Source organism: Triturus cristatus, chromosome 5_2, assembly GCF_964204655.1.
Source record: "Triturus cristatus chromosome 5_2, aTriCri1.1, whole genome shotgun sequence".
NCBI lineage: Eukaryota > Metazoa > Chordata > Amphibia > Caudata > Salamandridae > Triturus > Triturus cristatus.
This window is the reverse complement of record NC_140588.1, coordinates 412,531,264-412,548,826: the sequence shown is the minus strand read 5'-3', so window position 1 is coordinate 412,548,826 and position 17,563 is coordinate 412,531,264. Positions and strand designations below refer to the sequence as shown.

Here is a 17,563-nt window from a genome sequence, read left to right as displayed (position 1 = left end):
ATAATAACGCAAGCCTTCACCTTGCACACTCTTAATAGTGGTAGGTGGGCCATTAAAAACCTTTTAAGAGTCTTAATAACTATGTCAAGTGTTATTCTATATAGTTAGCTCGTGTAGAGAGTTACTAGCCCAAATAACTAGATTCAAATCCAGTAACTCTTGCTATGACGCAACAGTTGTTAACAAAAGCAGTTTCCCACTGTTGCTACTTCGTAAAGGAATTCCAGGCTGCTCTGACCGGGCTTTCTGAGAGCCTATCAGCAGCGCTGGTGAGCCGGAGGGAGGGGATAGCACATAGAGGGTGTGTGCAGGAGGCCATTTGTTTTATTTATTTGGACCAGGGAGGAGATGCCATGTGATATATGGCTCTCCCATTAATCCTATGCTCCTGCGTAGCTGTTAGAAGCAGGGCAGGCGATTTTGGCGCATTACATAACATTTAGATAAGTATAAGGAAAAATGAATTACAGCTATGTTTTTCACCTCGGGTTGTGAGTGATATCATAGACAACTGGAGCTTAGTTCTTGCTATTTGATGTCACTCAGAACCTCTTCGTTGAAAAAAATCCCCATACTTCACTGTTACGCATCTATAATTCTATATGTTATGTATGGCTCTCACTGAGAGCCACTAGTGTGAACGCCATATGCTAAATCTGCAAGTCACTGCTATGACGTAGCAACAGTTGTTAACAAAAGCTGTTACCCACTGTTGCTATGTCATAAAGGAATTCCAGGTAGCTCTAGCAGGGGTCTCACAGACCCTGTCTGTGCTGCGAGAGCAAAGATCTCATCAGAGAGGAGGGGAGGGAAGACACAGAGTGTGGTTGAGCTGTGTGACAGGAGGCAAGGTATTTTTTTTTAAAAACATTTGGGACAGGACATGAGACCATATTATGTAAACAATGAAATGAAATACCAGCATTTGTGAAGTGCACAGCTACCTTCAGAGAGGTGTCCCAGCGCTAGGAGCCGCCGGGAAGATTAAGCAAGCTATTGCCCAGAGTCACATGGTGCTGGGCTAACCTGCTGCCGTCTCCGGGAATCGGACCATAAACCCCGTGGTCCGTAGTCAGGCACCCTGGCCGCTGCGCCACACCTCTTCCACATGGCTTTTCCATTATTCCTCTGCCCCTGTAAAGCAGTTGAAACCAGGAGCAGATGATTTGGGGGGGCTATACATAACATAAAATTAGAGATGGGTTAAAAATGCATTACAGGGATATTTTTCACCTCAGGATTATTGGTGACATCATAGGCAACCCCAGCCTCGCTCCCCTTGTTTATTCGATGTCAGTTGAGAACCCCTTGGTGAAAAACATCCTCGTGATTCACTGTTACCCATTTATAATTCTATATATTTACATCTTGGTGGTCAACTTTTAAAGGCCCTGGCACCAACCTCAGGAAAATGGTAGGAGGAGTAAATTTGGTAAGATCCGAACCTTGAGAGACGAGGTCAAACACAAACCCTGCAGGTTATGTAATAGCACACACAGCCATCGGACACCTCCTATCCTATGTGGATTGGGAAAACATTACTTTGAGTTAAGGCCGCCCGCAATAATGTGCAGAAAGAAAATACACGAGGTGCAAAATTACTCTGGAATACATTTAATGTACTTACAATAACTTGGGACTGAGTCTGACTCCTGTGCCTTCTTGTCGCTGCCGCTACGCCCGTTCGTTTCCGTTGTGTCTTCCTCTGTATTCACCACTGTATCCTGAGCAGTCACTCCCAAATGCCGGATGATGGCATCCTCAGTACACACAGCATGCAACAAACTGCGTGCTCTCCTGCCGCGCCGCAGCTCCAGGGCGGCCGAAGACCACGACCACCGGACCAGTGGATTGCTGGTGGAAACGAGAGAGCCTAGGCAAACAGCGACATCCACCGCGCCTCCAGGAATGCCGAGGACGCCACCGGCAGAACCACTGCCGCCGAAGGTCCGTGTCATGGAAAGGGAGAACAGACCCAGGTCGAGAGGAGGAAAGAGTTCCCACCGCACGGGCCAACCTTGCAACCTGCTACATGTCAAGGAGCCGGAGAGGCTCCAAAAACGCCACAATGCCAAAAACACCCCAAAAAGAGAAAACCAAGGACTCAAGGAGCAAAGCAGAGGCAAAAAACCGCACTGGTGTCCGCCATCAGGGGCTCAGACAGGGCAGACGGGAGCCTGACTCACGGAGCACCACGGCAGATCAGCCGTCTGCCGCCATGTTCTCTCAGAGGTTTGCACTTTCAATACCATCAAGTGCCCAGAGGTAAGGGGAGAGGTGGGAGAGGTGGGAAAAGTGGCCGAAGAAGAGGTAAGGTGCCGGCTAGATTACATACGAGGGAGCTTGTCCCCAGTTCCAACTTATTCAGCGCCACCACTTCGCCCCAAAGAGGTAAGGGAGCCTCTTCCTATTTATCTACTGAGGTGAAATCTAAGGGAACCAGAGGGAAAGCAACACGTAATTTTACTGCAGGAGCTGAAGCTGCGCCTAAATTTACACCATCTCTTCGCTCATATTTTAAAGTTGTCCCACAGGTTCTGCACCTCGTCAAATCACAGGCAATGGCCGCACCAAAGGACTCTGTTCCAGCGATCTTTCCTACCTTAGCCCCATCTCTTGTAGTCCCCCCTCCTTTAGATGTCTCACCCGCCCTTTTGGCTCTTGGGGCTCCCGGGGTGACCGTGGGGGAGCTGGCACCAGTAGTCCCAGCTGCCTCAGTGGTCACAGTAGTCTCAGTAACCCCCCACTTACAAGTATACCCACGATTGGAGTCTCTCTCGGTGAGGAGGGTGGCGACTGGGCAATACCTGTTACTCCTGATGTGAGGAGCGACATAGCAGAAGCTAGGGAGGGGGCCCTTAGTTATCCCGCTTCCCGTAGTCCTGATCACACGAGCCAGGGTTCTTGGGGGGCCAGTGTATTGGAGTTACCCATGGAAGTGCCTGTGCCTGTGTCTTCTACTTTATCTTGTGACAGAGAAGAATTATCGGCAAATATCTCGGCAGCTTCTTTGTTTGTGATGTTTACTACTTTGTCTCGGGACATAAAAAGGGGGTTCGAGCAATCCTCAGCTATGCAGACGGAGATCCGGGATTATTGCCAGTCATTAGATAACAAGATTGATGGGCTGGCAACAAGGACAGGAGTCTTGGAAGGAAAGCTAGATACAATGTCGGCACATCTAGATAAAGCAGAAGAGGACATTATCAAACTTAGAAGAGAAGACCAGGCCCTGTTAGACAGGATGGAGATTTTGGAAAACAACGCAAGAAGAAGTAACATTCGTATCCTTAATGTCCCGGAGGGTTCTGAGGGCTCTGATGTTAAGCAGTTTGTTGTCCGCTTGCTGAAAGAAGCATTATGCTTGGATCAATCTCTGGAGCAGCTAGCAACTGATATTCAGAGGGTTCATAGGGAACCCTTTAGACAGAACCCCCAAAGGCCAAAACCACGTAAAATCCTTGTTAACTTTCATACGTACACCCTTAAAGAGCAGATCCTCAACGTGGCTCTTAAACAGAAGACCCTACCTGGTAAGGGGTTTACTTTCCTTATCAGGTCTGATCTATCTAGGGTCACGCTGGAGAAGCAATGGGAGTTCGGGAGGCGGCTGGAGGCCTTCAGGAAGCTGGGTGCTTCAGCTCAATTGGTGTTCCCGGCTTCGCTGAGGGTCATGTATAATACCAAGATGGTAAACATTAGGTCTGTTCAAGTTGCCGATGAATTCCTTCTGGACATAGGTAACAAGTCATCTGGTAAATAATAGTACTTAATTCTCTTGGCCTCTTATAGCTGTCGTGGTCGCCTGTAGGTATTGTAGTATATTGGAATCTATTATTCCAGTAAATGATAATGGGGGAAGGGAAAGAAGGGAAGGAAAAGAAAGAAGGAGGAGAAAGGGAAAAAAAATAGAGAACTTTATAAAAGGTGAATGGGAAAAAAGAAAAAGAAAAAAACACAACACTAAGGATAGCAAATGTAGTCATTTTTGAAAAAAAGAGAAAAAAAAGAAGGAAAAGGAAAGGGAAAAAAAAAAGGGAAAAGGAGAGAAATAATTGAGGTTTTGTCTCTCTTTTTTTTTTTATTTACCTACATAATATACATGGTATCACTTAAGGTGGGAACACTGTTTTTTTCTTCACTCTATTTCTCAGGCCTTGGGTTTTGGGCGGGGAGTATCGGGAGCCTGAGGTAGGGGTGCCATCTACTGGACTCGATCCGGTTAGATACACCACGGGTTCTCCACGGGGGGGGTGGGAAGGGCGGAAGGGTGGGAGGGGGGGGATTCAAGGGCAAAATTCATAAAATTTCTCATCAGCCAACTCTCTTATATTTTTTACTATTTTTGTTAGTCCTGTTTTCATATTGTGCTGCAAATTTTCTCATGGAGGTGGGTCGGTTTATATTTGGTCATTTTATAAAGGCAAGGCTGGCTGTGCTCTGGATCAGTGGGGATGGCTAGTTTAAAGATTATGTCTTGGAACATCAATGGGCTCCGTACTAAACCTAGGGCTAGAACATTGATGCAGTACCTCCGGGATTCAGATGCCCAGGTCATCATTCTCCAAGAGACACATTTGATCCAGTTTGAAATCGACACTTTGGTTAAAGGGAACAAATGGATTGATTCCATAATATCGACCTCTCAATCCATGACCTCCCGAGGTGTGTCATTGATTTTCAAAAAGCATCCTGGGGCCAGGGTACTAGATTTCAAGTTTGACCCTGCGGGGAGATGGGTTATTGCCTCTCTGGCAATTTTGGGTGCTCGTTTTACAGTGGTTGGATATTACGGCCCCAATCTTGACGATCCTTCATCTTTGGAAGTGATTTTTTTCCATCTTTTGTCCTTTCCGGAACCAGTGATATTAGCTGGTGATTTCAACATCGTTTTAGATCCAATTCTGGACAAATCTCATAACAGTAGATCTCATGTCCCTTCGAAATCAAGATCCTTCCTGTTGGATGTAATGAAACAGTACGGATATGTGGACATTTGGAGATTAAGGGCCGGGCAGCAGCAGGGGGTCTCTTTTAGAAATGATAAATATAATCATCAGTCCAGGATAGATTTTATATTAATCAACCATAGCTTAATTGACGCTGTTAAGGACATTCGATATCTCCCGCTACACTTATCCGACCACTCTGCTGTATTCCTGGAACTTATGGTACCTACTTCTGCCGTGGTACGGTCTTGGTCTTTTGACCGCACTTTACTTTTTCATCCTGAAGATGTCACCTTTCTAAAAACTGAGGTGGGGTCTTTCTTAGAGGCAAATGTGGGTTCTGCTGGACCCGGTGTGGTCTGGGACTCACTTAAAGCCTTTTTGAGAGGCCTTATTACAGGCAAGGTGTCATATAGAAGGAGGGAATACAGAGAAGCCATTGCATCTGTGGAGGCGAAGTTGTCTAAGACGCAGATTGATATTGATGCCAACTTAGCGTCCACAGATGATGTCTTAACACCTCTGCGGGCTAAACTACTTACTCTAAGAGTCCAACTGACTTCGATTCTCAACCGGCGGCTTCAGGATAGATGGGAGGCCAGTAAAATCGCACATTTCCAGTATGGAGAGGGTGCTGGTAAGTTATTGGCATGGAAAGCAAAAACTGATCAGGTCCGTAATAACATTAACCAGATCAATGTCAATAACGTCCCTCTTTCTTCAGATACAGATATTAGAGCAGCATTTAGAGACTACTATCAAGCTATCTACCATGAAGATAAGAAATTGGATACTGCTACTATCAATGATTGGCTTAGTAAAATAGATCTACCAAGTCTTTCGGCTAATCAGTCAGTAATGTTAGATAGTGAAATCTCAGAAGAAGAGGTAAGGAAAGCCATCCAGGATGCCAAGAAAGGAAAGGTGTCTGGGCCTGATGGCCTGCCTGCTGAAATATATAGAACTTTGGAGCAGGAACTTGTCCCCTTCCTGTCCACACTATTTAATCAGATTTTGCTGGATGGAGTGCGACCACCCGTGTCATGGGATAACGCATCTATAACTGTAATTTTGAAACCAGGGAAGTCCCCAACAGACTGTGGTTCTTATAGACCAATCTTTATTTTGAATGGAGATTATAAGATCTTTGCCTCCATTCTTCCAAAGAGATTGGCTCTAGTCGCTCCCACTATTTTACACACTGATCAGAAAGGATTTATTAAGGCGCGACAGCTTTTTGAATTGACTTTTGATTTGATTGGATCAATAGATATGGCATGTTTGAGGTCTCTGCCCTTGGCGGTTCTCACGCTGGACGCCACCAAGGCCTTCGACAGAGTCAATTGGTTGTATCTGTTGGAGGCCTTGGCAAAATTTGGCGTGGGGGGTAGATTTCGTCAGGCGATTGGTCTTCTTTATCGGAACCCTAGTGCCCGTGTATTGGTTAACGGTATTTTATCTGACCCATTTGACATCTCGAGGGGCACCAGACAGGGTTGCCCTCTCTCCCCACTCCTGTTTGATCTGTACGCTGAACCTTTTGCCCAAATTTTGAGGGATAGTGTTAACATCAAGGCATTCGCATACAGGGGTTGGGAGAGAAAGGTGGCCCTCTATGCCGACGATATTCTTATATTTACCTCTGAACCACATGAGGCCCTCCCAGCAATATTTAAGTTGGCTTCGGAGTTCGGGAGGGTCTCCGGCTATGAAATTAATACTTTAAAGACCGAGATGATGACCTGGAATATTTACCAAAGTACCCTTAATTCTGAAATCCGGCCGGGGAGTAAGTTGAGGTATCTAGGTTTGGATATTGTAGCTGACCTCGATCAGATTACTATTATTAACTTTTCAAAAGTTGCAAAAGAATGTCGTAAGCTGCTCCAAACCTGGGCCCATCTTCCGCTCTCCCTACTGGGTAGGGTCAACCTTGTTAAAATGTCCATTTTGCCCAAAGTTTCTTTTTTGTTTAATACGATACCCTTATATTTTGACCCCGCCTCTATCAGAAAATTGCAGTCTGATATTAGTACCTTTATCTGGAATAAGCATCTTCCAAGAATCTCCTGGAAAAAAATCAGGAGGCGTAGGGAAAAAGGTGGGCTCGCTGCCCCTGATCTCCAGGCTTATGCCTGGGCCTTCCAGCTATCTCACGCTAGGATCCTATTAAAGAGTCCAGTAGGTTATGGAGTGGGGTTTATTTATTCTATGTTATTGGAGGTAGAAGAGGTAAGCCAGTCGGGGTTTCCAAATTTGAAAAGAAACCCTAAGTTTTTCAAAAAAATTAAATTGAAAATTTTAAGGGGTATGGCTAGAATATGGGCTCAGATGTCTAAGGCCATTAAAGTCGGGTACTATGGAAGCGGGACACCGCTGTGGGATCTCCCTGATGGTCCAACTTGGTTAGGGGATGCACTAGCTATGTCTATGAGAGAAGCTGGACTGGAGGAGTGGGGTGACCTATTTGTTGACGGGGACTTGTTACCCTGGGAATATCTTTGCACCAAAATTGGTCCAAACTTCTTCAGGCTTAAGTATCTTCAAATATCGAGTTGGGCTCGTGCATATTCTGTTCAACCTCCACATGGTGGTAAATATCCCTTGGGTGCGTACAGTTATCTTATAACGCTTTTGGCAGATAAACTGCCTGCCAAGAAGGAAATTTCACTGTGGTATAATCTAATCTTGGAGGAAATGGATGGAATATTTTCATTGCCAGAGGAGCTTTGGTCCTTGCATGTCACCAATCCCGATTTACAACATCTTTGGAATTCGTCTTGTATGTTGATGTGGGACATTGTCAAACCTGCATGGTTACGCAGGAACCACCTTTTCACCATTCATCGAGCTTACTATTCACCCCTTCGTCTCTCCAAATTTACCGTGGGGAGTAGTGTGGCTTGCGCGAAATGTGGTTTGGTGGCTGCTTCTGACATTCACATGTTCTTTGAGTGCCCGCATTTATCCTTATTCTGGGAAGCCATTAGTAAGACTCTTTCACTCTCTGTTGGTGTTAACATTACCCTGGACCTTACATCAGTAATATTTGGTTGCTACCAAGGGCTCCCTTCCTTGGCAAAAAGCTAATCTTCTATGCCATACTGCTTGCCAAGAGGGAGATATGCAGGAAGTGGAAGGATTCTTCATCTCCTTCTATCAATGACTGGTATGCTTCTACTCTGCTGGTCTCTAAGTTGGACATGGCTAGAACTGGTAATCCGGATAAAAGATACTTTTGGCATATTCTGAATTGGGTCCATTGAGTATCTGGGGTTTATTTTTTTTAATTTTTTATTTTTTCCCCCCAGGTCCAATGATTAAGCCATCAATCCCATTCTAGGGGATAGCCGTTTCCAGGTGCTATTATTAGTACCTTGCCTGGATTCTAGCAACCCTTGTTTGGTTTTATATTAGCGATCACTATTGGTTGAAACATTACTGCTGAGGGGTGAGCTCTCCGGTCCACTACTGCCCCAACCAGTCATAGTAACTGAGGCAGCACAATGTGTGTAAACCTACAAGATTGCATATTAAAGCCTGTGTGGCAGATGAGGACAAAAAAAAAGAAAAAAAAAAATAATAACTTGGGACTGGTTAACGTTTGTTTGGGACTTGCACGATAAAGCTGTGTACCTTGCAACAAAATGTGCAACTGGCCTCAAGGTGCATAACATGTTGCCTCCCAATGTTATATGTTAAATTATTGTATATGTACTTAATGCCTATAACACACTGATGTGATATCATGTTTAACAATTTGTGGCAGAAGTATTTTTGAAATATTGCTGTCTGTAAATTGCTTTCCCTTTCCCCAATCTTCATCCTCAGAGTTTTGGAAGGAGATTGCCAGCGAGTTTTACTGGCAAACACCACCAACGGGAAAGCTTTTTGACTTCAATTTCGATGTAACCAAAGGCAGAGTCTACGTAGAGTTCATGAAAGGGGCCAAAACCAACATCTGTTACAACATCCTTGACAGAAACGTCAAGGAGAAAAATCTGGGAGACAAGACAGCATTATTGTGGTAAAGTTTTTATTTTTCATATTGCTCTTTTGTGCTTACTTCTTCCACTAGTTTTCACTTCAGATCTATTTTCCTTTTTTTTTTTTTTAAACAACCGCTATTTGAGTCTGTATTCAAATATGTTTTTGAGCTAAAGTGGATTCTCTGTAATTCCCGACAGCACCACAATGTTTCAACCTGTCATTCAAGCCTCCCCTTATGAGCTGTGCACTTGTGCATTTGCCGGACGGGTGTATGGTACACACACCCTTTTAAAAAGGAAACTATAACAGCAGGATGTTTAGTAGGATATGAAATATTTGGCACGGCCGCTATGGAGTTCTGTCAGAAAGCTTTATGCGTATTTCGCCTCAAAAGATGAACCAAAATCAGGATGATGAAGGTGTATTGGTCCGGGCACATTGTTTGGAACGCCTTTCTGTAGCTGCAGCTTTGTGTGGGAGTGCCACGGGTGTGTGTCTCTGTGCAAACACCCACGTCCCTGGTGAACACATTTAGGGAAGCTGGAGGATTGTTAATCAGACCGGTACAGCACTAATGAGACAATAACAAGAGCCTGCAGTGCTGGAACTTTACACGTTGCCCTCAATGTCTAATACTTTGTGCCTACAAAACATGGCTCTGGCAAAGCATTTCGAGTGACGTGTGTGCACAGGGTTTATAGAGCGAAAACCTAGATGCATAGCAGTGGGGAACCCTACACAAAAGCTATGTGAGTAGTTAAAAGATGCTTGAAACAAGACACGTGGGGCAGGGGGGGCACAAGGGAGAAATCGACTCTGGAGGCCTTTTAAGTGCATATGGGTGGTCAGAGGGGAGATATTAGCGTGAAATAACATTTTGCACAAAGAGAAGTGTCTTCATTTGCTTGCGGAAGAAGAGCCCAGAGGATGCTTGCGAGATCTGGACTGCGATCTTGTTCCAGATTCTCTGGTGTAGCGTGAGAAGGCTTGTTTGGTATCCTCCTCGTAGGTGGTAGGGACCAGAGTGACATTGCCGCCTTCGTATTTGTACATTTACTGACATGCTTGAAGAAATCCAGTAATAAGACATCACCCACCCACCTTACCAACTATCACATTACCCCAGCTACATTCTTATTGTTCCTCAGCACTTGTGTTCTTAAAATTTGATTTTCTGTTTTTCCTAAAAATTGTTTTTATTCTGGTGCATCCCCTGCTTACTGGGCATAACCATAACCATAGCGGCTGTAAAAGTGACCTAGTGTATTACTCACATTATATTCCATAAACCTCATCTTGAACACGTGAGTTTTCAAAATATTCTCCATAAATAATAAGGGGAGGAAAAGTGCAAGTACCATAATCTAAATGTTTAAAAAAACGGAACTTTATGAACTAATCAACCCTGACACTGAAAAAATTAGACGCCTTCTTTGGTTTAGCGATGCTCTTTTTCCTAAAGACAGTACAGGCCGTTTGTTGAGGACAGCCATGCTTGTCATACGGATGCATTACAGACTGAATCAAAGTTTCCATCTTCTTCCACCTCTGCCAGTAAGTAATGGGCGCCAGAGCTTCTTCACTAAGGCTCTCATTGCAAGTGGCTACTTAATTCTGAAGGGGCCGGTAACAGCTGTTAGTGACCCTATCGCAATTATGAGATCCGCTTGAACACTTCAGATCTGTTTGCTTTCACCTGAAGATTCTAGATCTCCTGACCAAAGTCTGGTAAAAATGAGCAGTTACCGGGTAAATTGGACCTGGAACTACTGATTCCTCATTTCTCAGTGGACCCTGAGGGTTAAACTTTTACTGCGCTGGATTTTCCGTCTCCCAGGACATACCAGTACCGCTGGTATCAGTAACTGGGGGTGGGGAAATACAACTAATTTTCCAGGCCACTCAGAATGAAGGCCTACGTGTTTGGTGCAAATAACAGCTATGGTAAAATCATCTCACAAGGAAAAAAAAAATATTGGCTGCTCTGTGGACAATGGCAAGATAGTGTACTGGTGATCTTATGAGTGAAAAAGCTGGAATATGACCTTCCAGGGACATGTCACAAAAAATCACAAGTCATTAATTCTCTGCAGAATGAAAACTTAACTTCTGAGCCACTCTACTGGCCATTGTATTTTTTCACAGTGCAAATACTCTGCCCCTTAGCCTGACCAACGCTACTTTAGCCTGTAAAAAGAAGTCTACCATGTGCAGCATGTGTTATTAGAGCCCAGGAGAAACTTGACACATAACCCTCATCCTGGCTGATCGACATGGGCCTCCCTTCAAATTCATATATTCTGAACAAAGTCACCCCCATTGTCTTTAAGCCTTTCCTTCTGAAAAAGCCAGGCTACAGTCAGCAAATTCCCCGCCTTCTACAGAAGCAACCAGAATCAAGATCCACTCGAAATCTAGAAATGTAATAAAGAAAAGACAGCCATGAGTTCTAATGGTTGTGTGTAGAGTAACATATTTTCATTTCTACCGCAGCAGAGCAATTTACCAAACTCATATGATATATTTTGACATTCTGTTAGACCTATTTTTTTGTTATTATCCCACCAATGAACTAACTGTGAAGCTGCACAGCCCTGCAATATCTCTTTGGGGTAGCTGTTCCCCACCCTCCTAGCTTAAATTTAATTTGGACCAATATATTATTGGCATTGCAGTACCCCCAGTTAGCTACTGAAAGAAATGAGCCTAGTACATAATGTGGCATTACTGTCAACATGACAATAAGAGATGCTTCTGTCTTGTGTGCATGCTCATCGTCCTTTTGGTTACCTTTTTATAAAGCAGTTTGGGAACAGCAACCAAAATTTCTTAGGTTGCTTGAGTTTGTTCTTCAGAGTGATTATGTTGTGAAAATTGTGTTGACTATGTGTTTATTTGCATCTCTAAGAATCGGGACTCTCCCCAAATATGCGTAGCTAGATCCATCTTTACAGTAACAGCTTAAAAATGATGCTCAGTGTCGATCTTTCAGTATGTGATTTCACAGGAAAAAGTACCAAAGTTTTCAATCATTTCTAAAAATGGAGGGAATTAAACACTGTCTCGTGTAAAACATCTCAGTTCATCCACAGTGATGGGATGTGTTTGAACAATTACATAATGTGTGTGTTTACAGAAAGGGCTGACCTATAGTTGTGTTTAAATCCTTTTTAGGACACATGCCAGGGTTTCAATTATGAATGCAAACATTTGAAGATATACATGACGATAGTGCCTAAAATGCGGACTATCCTTACGTCTTATCTTAACGGCATCCAAAATCCACTGATCAAGACCTGGAAGGCTTCCCATGTCATTGTTTTTTGCCAATTATGACCCCATACTGCCAGATACATTCCTGTAGCATACACTACTGTCTAGCCTAGATCAAAAGGCATTGCTACATCGAACCATATTGACATTGTCGATACGGAAAAGGAGAAAACTGGAGTGATTTCTCTCCATCCTTTAGCCTTACATGTTTTGACGTATTGAGCTGTGTTTCCTTTGCATTTCTATTTTGACTCCCTTCCCATGTGCATGTGCTCAAACTCTGTAACGTATCAATGTAGTTAATGCTTCTGACGTTCAGTGGTATCAAAGCCTACGCTCCAGTTGGTTATTTCATGTGATATTTACATCCACAATGCAGAGATCTTTCTTTGTTTTTTTTAAAAAAGAGCTCATTTATTGCCACAAACAGCTCTTAAAACGGAGTCAGCAGAAGTAAGTGCCCATAAGTTCATCACAGCTGAGACTTAACATTTGAACCCCGCCATTAACCAGAATTATTGGGTGCTATTAGCAGCCCTAAACCCACCCAATTAGGGAAGGATGGGGAATCTTGAACTTGCAGTAGGGGTTTAGGTAAGCCCTCACCTCTTGCCAACGCTACTGCTCACACATTGGTGACTGTTAGTAAGGAAAGAGAATTCTGTGGTTGAAAAATACTCCACTCCTCGCCACACGTGACTGTTGTCCCTATTCGAGGAGTATAATTTGGGGAACCTAGAAGAAAGAAGCTCAGCTCGGGGAAAATTGAAATATAGCAATGTAGTTCAGGGGAGCACCCACAGATTGATTTCAGTGGCATTCGTCAACCCCCCTGCCCCCCCCCCCCCCATCGCTCTGAGTGCGGCAACTATAATTGCGATCACTGTAGATCACCGAGCCAGCGCCTATATTTTTTAACGGCTCAGGGCCCTTGCTGACAACTCCACAGAAGAGGCTCCTGGGAGGAGCCTGAGGAAAGCTAACAGGTTGCTGTGCCCCTGGTATGAACATGCACCCTGTTTTGACCGCTGCATGCAGTCTCCACCATGGTGCAGGTTCAGCCTCTGAGGCACATATGTGAAGAGCGACCCCCACGCTAACAAGTGCAGCCAGCCTTGGGGTACAGGCTCAGCCATTGATGCATCTTTTGACCTTGGTTCTGGGCCTGTTTAAATAGTTGGGGTTACGTCTGCTTGCACTGAAGAGGGCAGCCAGTGTGGTATTCACATAGTGGGAGGGAGCATCGTGGGCTTCACTTGAGGGTCCTGTGACCTCTTCGAATGCCTTATTGGTGACCTCTTCGAATGCCTTATTGGTGACCTCTTTGAATGCCTTATTGGTGACCTCTTCGAATGCCTTTTGGGATGATTGTCTTTTCCCTTCCTACAATATTGCTTACAGTGCTAGGGACCGGCCAGTACACTAATATTCTGGTGTTCTTACATAGTGCCATATACTCCTCATAGGTCAGTTGGGTTCTAGGCACTTTTCGTGTTAGAATGTAAGTGAAAGCAGCTGTTCCATAACGATTCAGAGCACAAAACTGTGAAACAAGGAAGGCCTTTCTGAAGGAGGTGTTTTTAATTTAAACTTGAATGTCAACGCCCATCTCAGTTTACAGCCTCTGGCAGGTTCCTTCAGCTTCGACCAGCAGAGCCAGGTGAACCCCTGCGGGCATGCTAGCTCTACGCGACTTCCTATAATGCCTTCTTTTATTTGCCTCCTGACAACTCCGGTCCTTCCACAATGCATGAATGCACTGTCTACCATTAAAATGTCAATTCATTTGACCCGTAGTTTTGCTGAAATAATAACGAGAAATATCGCCGATTTTTTTTTCTATGGTATTATCTTGTTAATGCCGTGCTCACCGGATGGTAACCCGTGTTCATGCATACTGTAAAGCGCTCCCGCCTATTGTGAGTGCAAGGCGGCGCTATACAGAAACTAAAGACACATCTCTTACATATGTAGCGTTTTATTCAGCACATATTTGAGCAGCTCTCGTCCTTTGAATTGGAGACCAGCAGACACTTGTAGACAGAGGCTACCTTCTTTAGTAGGCGGGCTGCAGCTTCCTGCACGGTCTGCAGGCGGGGGTGGGGGTGGGGGGGGTTGGGGGGGGGTGAGAAGGGGGATTTAGTATGGCACAGTGCACTAGGGTACTGGGTCATTGCAGACGGTACTGTGACCCAGCTGAGCTCCCCAAAGGCAGGCATTCATTGTTCAGCATGCAGGGTAAGTCTGGGGACCTTGGCTGTCCTTGGGGTGCTTGTGCCCATGGGATTGACATCACAGTCTATAGGAAATGTGCAAAGCTAACTGCAGAAAGAATGCGAGTCTGGACCACAGACCTAAAATATCTAGATGATAACCAGGCGCATTTGGCTTTCCAGTGCTGCAGGATTAACACAGGTTCCTGGCTGGTTCTTCTTCCCATAGCTCCCTGGAGTCAATTGTACCCGCCAAGGCAGGACGAGGAGGGTTAATACTTTGCTCAGAGGTGATTTGAGCTTAAGTTTGAATGCATTATGTTTGGAGAGTTGACTTCTAAGAAAGTGCTTAACGCGTTTCTAACACACACTGCATGATAAGAGGCGCTCCCATGCTTACCGCCATCATCTTACTGGATTGCCCAATCGGAGCACAGAATGGTCATTGAAAGGTTACTCTAGGATATACTTCTGTCGGAAGTTCAGTACGAACTTCTGTGACCCAATATCTTGCCTTGATGAAAGCCAAGGCCATCAGCCCGTTGACCTTCACATTCAGAGAACACCCAGGTATTTCCACACCAGCTATGTTGTCTCTGGAGGCACCTCGCCAAAGACTGGCTTACATAATAGCAAGCACAGGTTGCGAGGCAGTGCATGCTTGTGCTGAGAGGAAAACCTGACAGTGCGCCAGGGTGCCCTGGTCAGTGCTGTCTCTTATGGCAAAATACAACCTCGGTTTTAGTGACAGTGACAGCCTGAAAAATACATGGGGCAAAATAGCACACCCAGACAATATATAATATGTTGTTAAACAGACCAGTGGGCAAGCCAATCCATTTGGCCAAGTTCTGCATTCTAGCACCCAATGTTTTATAAGTCGCTGCTGTTGTACAAATTCAGCTGCTGAGGAAAGGCATCTTGGGAGCCAGTGCCATGCTTGGAAGCAGAATCGTTGCCACTGAGGAGTAGATGTGGCCTTCCAGCTAGAGCCGCTGATTTTGGAAATGGGGAACTAGGTTCAAATCCGGTCTTGACACAACATCCTGTGATTCTGGACACATTTCAATCTTTCTGTGAGTTTAAACAAGCATTTGCAATGCAATTGGTCTCATATTTATGACAGTTTGAGCTATTGGCACTGTAAATGACACTGCCTTTTATTTATGCGTTGTTTTTAAAACAGTTAAATAAAAGGCATTGTAATTTAAAATGCAATAGCTTAAACTCTCGCAAATGCAAGACCTATTGCATTGCAAAGGCGTGCTATAAAAATAAAAAAAAGCGTTAGGAGAGAGCATGTCCTGCCTGCCAGGACAACGCTAATTAAGAAAATAGTGCTCGGAGGCTGTTATTAAAGCCTACCGAGCAGCAACACATGTAACGAGGGGTGTCGCCATGGGAGGTTACAAAATGAAACAAGGCGGTACTAAGGAGGGACTACTAAGCCTTTTGACCAATGAACAGTCACAGTTTACAGTGGACAATGACAATCCAATGACAAATGTGGGTTGAGAGTGGACAGAGCTTCAAGTCCCTACCTCAATAAAGCATGCCTTGCAGAGCAGCCTAAAATGAGTTGAACATATTTGGGTACTCATGTAATGCTGTACTACAAAAAACAATATGAAAGATTATAGCTTTCCTGAGATCAATTCATCAGAGGTGGATGTCCGCCTTCTGACTTCAGTCGCGCTTCACTTAAAAACACTATTTTTTTTTTAATCAAAGCATCATAATTAAATTTGTAATCTTCTCAAACTTAAATCATCTGTATCCAAATTTATTCACACCAATTTCTTCATTGGCGAATGCGATTTCTATGTGTGGTAATTAGAGATATAGAGTTAGTTTATCCGTGATTCACAGTGTCTTTTTCAAAAAAGACTAGGCACCAAATCTTGCTCAATGCATTTTGGGTCATGGGCCGGCACCAAATCTTGCCCAATGCATTTCGGGTCATGGGCCCTTGTTCAGGGGCATCCAAATGGAAAAATCTGTAAGCAAACAATGCTGTGGTCAGCTCAATGCAGTCCTCATCATATACAAAGAATAAGATTGTATATGATAGAGCAGAGATGTGTCACCCGCGTGATAAATGAAGTGGCGTGTTTTATGTGTATTAAAAACAGGAACCGAGTGAAACCTGTCATCTTCAGTGGTAAACTGTGTGCATGCACAACCACTGATTACAGAGAAAAACGTCTGTGGTAAACTGTGTGTATGCACAAGCACTGATTACAGAGAAAAACGTCTGTATAGTCATGCAAAACACGGTTGTGCGATGCTTAATTCGAGGAAGCGAAAAAATGCTCGATAGTAAACAGAAACTCCGTGAACGAATGTACCAAAACGTTTTCCATTAACAGAATAATATAAACATAAAAACGAAGACCGTAGCATCAAACGTGCTCAGAACTTTTTCACAGGCGGATCGCTACGGCTGCCGATAGTTGTAAATCCGATACAGCCCCAAGTGCACCCTGTATTAGATGTGTGTACGAGTAGCTACTCACTTCACATGGTAGATAACAACGCGCGTCTCCTAAACCAGTACTGCTAATGGCAAATCAGTCAGGATCGCTATATGTAAGTGTACATTACGGTTACGGCATGCGTAGCGTATTAGCGTACCCACTGGGTTATTTCTTAAAGGTATATTAACTACAAAGTGAAGCAAACAACATTTACAGAAACACTGTGAACTAGTGAAGATTGATACTGTGACACATGCAAAATGGGAGAAAATATATACAGATCCCCTATTAGCACATGGTTTACATAACAAAAATAAATATCATAAAAAATATAATAAAAAATAAGAAGTGATAAAAATGATAGTAGTAAATGGCCAAAACAGCTGAAATCCCAAAGTTAATGACATACATAATGATAAACAGGAATCAGCTTCTCATAGGAAGCATGCATATTCCAATCTGTCATTCATCCCAATCGGATGCATGGAATCCAATTTTTTAATCCATACAAATTCTGATCTCACGAGTTGTTTATGAGGGTCCATATCAGGTCTCCATTTCTGTACTTCTAAGATGGTAAACCGTAGTTGCGCTATGTTGTGTCTGTCTTCAAGCCAATGCATTGCTACCGTAAAAGTTTTATTGTGGTTTCTTATGTTGC

At 44.0% G+C, this 17,563-nt stretch overlaps 1 protein-coding gene across 3 annotated transcripts in view; it reads left to right on the top strand.

The window, feature by feature from the left end:
- The window catches only part of ACSS2 (acyl-CoA synthetase short chain family member 2), a 156,908-nt gene that overhangs the window by 1,438 nt on the left and 137,907 nt on the right, over positions 1 to 17,563 (top strand). For all 3 annotated transcript variants that reach the window (XR_014962136.1, XR_014962135.1, XM_085607321.1), the window contains exon 2: positions 8,781 to 8,976. Coding sequence is in view for 1 of the 3 variants with exons in the window: in XM_085607321.1 (XP_085463447.1) it covers positions 8,781 to 8,976 (196 nt within the window). In the remaining 2 variants the exon portion in view is untranslated. The remainder of the gene's footprint in view (positions 1 to 8,780; positions 8,977 to 17,563) is intronic.